The sequence below is a fragment of the Passer montanus genome, unplaced genomic scaffold (assembly GCF_014805655.1).
Source record: "Passer montanus isolate IOZ18808 unplaced genomic scaffold, ASM1480565v1 scaffold885, whole genome shotgun sequence".
NCBI lineage: Eukaryota > Metazoa > Chordata > Aves > Passeriformes > Passeridae > Passer > Passer montanus.
Window position 1 is genome coordinate 1 of NW_024374201.1, and position 5,744 is coordinate 5,744.

General features: G+C 40.1%; 1 protein-coding gene across 1 annotated transcript in view; it reads right to left on the minus strand.

Moving 5' to 3' along the window:
* Positions 1-3: 3 nt before the first annotated feature.
* The window catches only part of LOC120513776 (far upstream element-binding protein 2-like), a gene marked incomplete at both ends in the record, with an annotated part of 8,241 nt that continues 2,500 nt past the window's right edge, over positions 4-5,744 (minus strand). Inside the window, 4 exons of the mRNA XM_039733455.1 lie at positions 4-98; positions 988-1,090; positions 4,257-4,355; positions 4,446-4,544. Of these exons, the coding sequence (XP_039589389.1) occupies positions 4-98; positions 988-1,090; positions 4,257-4,355; positions 4,446-4,544 (396 nt within the window). The remainder of the gene's footprint in view (positions 99-987; positions 1,091-4,256; positions 4,356-4,445; positions 4,545-5,744) is intronic.

The window sequence follows — 5,744 nt, forward strand, 5'->3', positions numbered from 1 at the left end:
GAGGCTCTGCAGCAGCTCGTTGATGATGCGCGCCGCGTGCTCGCAGCGCTCCGGGGGTCCCATGATGTGCGCGATCTTCTCCGGCCCCGTGCCGTCGTCTGAGGGGGAATTTGGGGAGGGGGATTCGCGGTGAGACCCCTCCTCTAATTCCTTCAAGATACCTCGGCAAGTTCTTTAAAGACCCCTCCTTGAATTCCCAAAGTTTCGCAAAATTCTCTGCTCAAATAACCCCAAAATCCCCCTCCTCAAATTGCCCCGGGCTCTGCAAGAAATCATTCAATGGTTCTGCCCCCAAAGCCCCCTCCCCAAATTCCTCAAATCCCCCTGCCCAAATCCTTAGAGCCCCCTCCCCAAATTCCCCAAACTGAAATCCCCAAATCCCCCTCCCCAAATTCCTAAAATTCCCTAAATTCCCCTTCCCAAATCCCCCTCCTCAAATTCCTCAAATCCCCCTCCCCAAATGACCCCAAATAAATGGGGAGGGGTCTCGGTCAGTAATTTGGGGAGGGGTCTCACCCTGCTTGAACTGGATGCGCACGCCGGCGTCGTTCTGGATCTTTTTGATCATTTCCCCGCTGCGCCCGATCACGACCCCGACCGAGTGACGCGGCACCGGCACCTGGCGGGAATTTGGGGAGGGGGCTCAGGGCACGGACCCCTCCCCAAAATGAAAACGGGCGGGGAAAAAAATCTGGGGGGTTTGGGGGGAAAAATTGGATTTTTTGGCTTTAAAAATTGGATTTTTTTGCATAAAAAGTGGATTTTTTGGTATTAAAAATTGGAATTTTTTACCTTTAAAAACTGGATTTTTTGCCTTTAAAATTTGGATTTTTTTGCATAAAAAGTGGATTTTTTGGTATTAAAAATTGGAATTTTTTACCTTTAAAAACTGGATTTTTTGCCTTTAAAATTTGGATTTTTTTGCTCTCTCTCTCAGTAATTTGGGGAGGGGTCTCTCTCTCTCAGTAATTTGGGGAGGGGTCTCACCCTGCTTGAACTGGATGCGCACGCCGGCGTCGTTCTGGATCTTTTTGATCATTTCCCCGCTGCGCCCGATCACGACCCCGACCGAGTGACGCGGCACCGGCACCTGGCGGGAATTTGGGGAGGGGGCTCAGGGCACGGACCCCTCCCCAAAATGAAAACGGGCGGGGAAAAAAATCTGGGGGGTTTGGGGGGAAAAATTGGATTTTTTGGCTTTAAAAATTGGATTTTTTTGCATAAAAAGTGGATTTTTTGGTATTAAAAATTGGAATTTTTTACCTTTAAAAACTGGATTTTTTGCCTTTAAAATTTGGATTTTTTTGCATAAAAAGTGGATTTTTTTGTATTAAAAACTGGAATTTTTCACCTTTAAAATTTGGATTTTTTGCCTTTAAAATTTGGATTTTTTTCCATAAAAAGTGGATTTTTTGGTATTAAAAATTGGAATTTTTCACCTTTAAAAATTGGATTTTTTGCCTTTAAAATTTGGATTTTTTGGTCCTAAAATTCAGATTTTTCATGTTGAAAAATGAGATTTTTAAATATCAAAAATTGGATTTTTTAGCTTTAAAATTGGGATTTTTTTGCTTAAAAATTGGAGTTTCTGGCCTTAAAAAATTGGATCGGGGAAAAAAATATGGGGGGTTTGGGGGGAAAAATTGGATTTTTTGGCTTTAAAAATTGGATTTTTTAGCGAAAAAATTTGATTTTTTGGGATTAAAAATTGGATTTTTTGGTATTAAAAATTGGATTTTTTGGCATTAAAAATTGGAATTTTTCACCTTTAAAAATTGGATTTTTTGATTTTAAAACTTGGATTTTTCATGTTGAAAAATGAGATTTTTTAATATCAAAAATTGGATTTTTTGGCATTAAAAATTGGAATTTTTCACCTTTAAAATTTGGATTTTTTTGCATAAAAAGTGGATTTTTTTGTATTAAAAACTGGAATTTTTCACCTTTAAAATTTGGATTTTTTGCCTTTAAAATTTGGATTTTTTTCCATAAAAAGTGGATTTTTTGGTATTAAAAATTGGAATTTTTCACCTTTAAAAATTGGATTTTTTGCCTTTAAAATTTGGATTTTTTGGTCCTAAAATTCAGATTTTTCATGTTGAAAAATGAGATTTTTAAATATCAAAAATTGGATTTTTTAGCTTTAAAATTGGGATTTTTTTGCTTAAAAATTGGAGTTTCTGGCCTTAAAAAATTGGATTTTTTTGCCATAAAACTCAGGGGTTTTGTGATGAAAAATGGGATTATTGATCTCAAAAATTGGATTTTTTTCCCTAAAATTCGGGTTTTTCATACTGAAAAAATGAATTTTTTAATATCAAAAATTGGATTTTTTGGCATTAAAATTTGGACTTTTTTGCCCTAAAACTCGATTTTTCATGTTGAAAAAATGAGAGGTTTTAATCCCAAAAATTGGATTTTTTTGACCTTAAAAATTGGAATTTTTGACCTTAAAAATTGGATTTTTTGGCATTAAAAATTGGAATTTTTTTGCGTAAAAATTGGATTTTTTTGGGGCTTAAAAATTGGATTTTTTTGCCATAAAACTCAGGGGTTTTGTGATGAAAAATGGGATTTTTTAATCTCAAAAATTGGATTTTTTTGCCCTAAAAATCAGGTTTTTCATGTTGAAAAAATAAGATTTTTTAATCTCAAAAATTGGATTTTTTAGCATTAAAAATTGGATTTTTTGGCATTAAAAATTGGATTTTTTGGCATTAAAAATTGGACTTTTTTGCCCTAAAACTCGATTTTTCATGTTGAAAAAATGAGAGGTTTTAATCCCAAAAATTGGATTTTTTTGACCTTAAAAATTGGAATTTTTGACCTTAAAAATTGGATTTTTTGGCTTTAAAAATTGGATTTTTTGGCTTTAAAATTTGGATTTTTTGGTCCTAAAATTCAGATTTTTCATGTTGAAAAATGAGATTTTTTAATATCAAAAATTGGATTTTTTGGTATTAAAAATTGGATTTTTTTGGGCTTAAAAATTGGATTTTTTTGCCATAAAACTCAGGGGTTTTGTGATGAAAAATGGAATTTTTTAATCTCAAAAATTGGATTTTTTTGCCCTAAAAATCAGGTTTTTCATGTTGAAAAAATAAGATTTTTTAATCTCAAAAATTGGATTTTTTAGCATGAAAAACTGGATTTTTTGGCATTAAAAATTGGATTTTTTGGCATTAAAAAATGGAAATTTTGGAGTGATTTCAGGGTAATTTTGGGGCGATTTTGGGCCGACTTCTGGGTGAATTTTGGGATGATTTTGGGGTAATTTTGTGATGATTTCTGGGTGATTTTTGGGCTGATTTTGGGGTAATTTTAGGATGATTTTGGGGAAATTTCAGGGTAATTTTAGGGTGATTTTGGTCTGACTTATGGGTGAATTTTGGGGGAATTTTGGGGTGATTCCAGGGTGATTTTAGGATGATTTTGGGGTGATTTCAGGGTGAATTTTGGGGTGATTTCAGGGTAATTTTGGGGTGATTCTGGGTGAACGTTGAACTGATTTTAGGGTAATTTTTGGATGATTTTAAGGTGAAAAAATAGGATTTTTGGGGCAAAAAAGGGGACTACTGTGGCAATTTTTGAGGTGATTTCTGGGTGATTTTTGGGGTGATTTCAGGGTAATTTTGGGCTGACTTCTGGGTGGATTTTGGGGTGATTTTGGGGTGGATTTTGGGGTGGATTTTGAGGTGATTTCAGGGTAATTTTGGGCTGACTTCTGGGTGGATTTTGGGGTGATTTTGGGGTGATTTCAGGGTGAATTTTGGGGTGATTTTGGGGTGATTTCAGGGTAATTTTGGGCTGACTTCTGGGTGGATTTTGGGGTGATTTTGGGGTGGATTTTGGGGTGGATTTTGAGGTGATTTCAGGGTAATTTTGGAGTGATTCTGGTGTAATTTTGGGGTGACTTTGGGCTGACTTATGGGTGAATTTTTGGCTGATTTTGGGGTGATTTCAGGGCGTATTTTATGGTGATTTCAGGGTAATTTTGGGCTGATTTTGGGGTGATTTCAGGGTAATTTTAGAATAATTTTGGGACAATTTCAGGGTAATTTTAGGGTAATTTTGGGCCGACGTCTGGGTGAATTTTGGGATGATTTTTTAGGATAATTTTGGGGTGATGTCAGGGTAATTTTAGAATAATTTTGGGCCAATTTCAGGGTAATTTTGGGCCGACTTCTGGGTGAATTTTGGGATGATTTCAGGGTAATTTTGGGGTGATTTTAAGGTGATTTTGGGCTCCCACTCACGTCGATCCCCCCGCCCAGGCGGGCGCCGTAATCCGAGCGGTCTCCGAATCCTCCCTGGTCCCGCTCCCTCAGGATGTCCAGCACCATCTCACAGGCTTGCTGGGAATTTGGGCACATTTTTGGGGTGAATTCCTCCGATTTTGGGGTTTTTTCGGGTCGTTTTGGGGGTTTTTTTGGGGGGTTCCTGACCTGCACTTTGTAGGGCTCGCCGATGATCCGCAGGGGTTTGTCCACGTTGGTGTTTTGGGAACCGTCTTGGATCAGGATCATTTTTACCCCTGCTCGTTCCTAAAGGAGAAAAAAAAAGAGATTTTAGGGGGAGATCTCAACCCAAAAACAAATGAGAGATCACAAAAATAGAGCAGGAATCACAAAAAATAAAAAAGGATCCAAAAAAACAATCCAAGGAACTTATAAATAACCCTAAACTGCCTCTAAACCTCCCCAAATCCTCCTGAAACCCCCCCAAATCTCTTCTAAACCCCCCAAATCCTCCCTAAACTTCCCCAAACCTCCTCAAACCCTCCCTAAAACTCCTCAAATCCCCACAAAACTTCCCCAAATCTCACCTAAACCTCCCCAAATCCCCCTAAACTCACTCAAATCCCCCCTAAACTCACTCAAATCCCCCCTAAACCTCCCCAAATCCCCTCTAAACCTCCTAAAACCTTCTCAAATCCCCTCTATACTTCCTTAAACCTCCTCAAATCCCCCTTAAATCTCCCTAAATCCCCTCAAATCCCTCCTAAATCTCCCCAAATCTTCCCTAAACCTCCCCAAATCCCCTCTAAACCAGACTAAACCTTCCCAAATCCCCCCTAAACCTCTTCAAATCCCATCTAAACATAGTTAAACCCTCCCTAAACCTTCTCAAATCCTCTCTAAACCTCCCCTAAATCTCCTCAAATCCCCCCAAAACCTCCCTAAATCTCCCCTAAACCTCTGGAAACTGCCCCAAATCCCGCCGAAACCACCCCAAATCCCCCCAAAACCTCCTTAAACCTCCTCAAATCCCCCCAACTCCCCCCTAAACCTCCTCAAAACCCCCCTAAACCTCCCCAGATCCCCCCTAAACCTCTGGAAACCTCCTCAAATCCCCCCGAAACCTCCCCAAACCTCCCCCGAACTGCCCCGAAACTCCCTCAAATCCCCTCCAACCCTCCCTAAACCTCCCCAAATCCCCCCCAAAAGGGATTTTGGGGGTGACCTGGAGCTGTTTGATGGTCTCCCCGCCCTTGCCGATGACCAGCCCCGCCTTGCCCGCGGGGATCATCAGCTCCTGCACCGTCCCGTTCTGCCCGTTGGCGGCGTCGGGGAAGGGTCCCGGGGGTCCCCCCCGGCCTCGGGACACGATGTCGTCCAGCAGGGCCTTGGCCTTCCTGGGGAGGGGGTTTGGGGGTCACTGAGGGGGGTTTGGGGGGGTTTAGAGGGGATTTGGGGAGGTTTATGGAGGATTAGGGAGGTTTAGGGGGGATTTGGGGAGGTTTG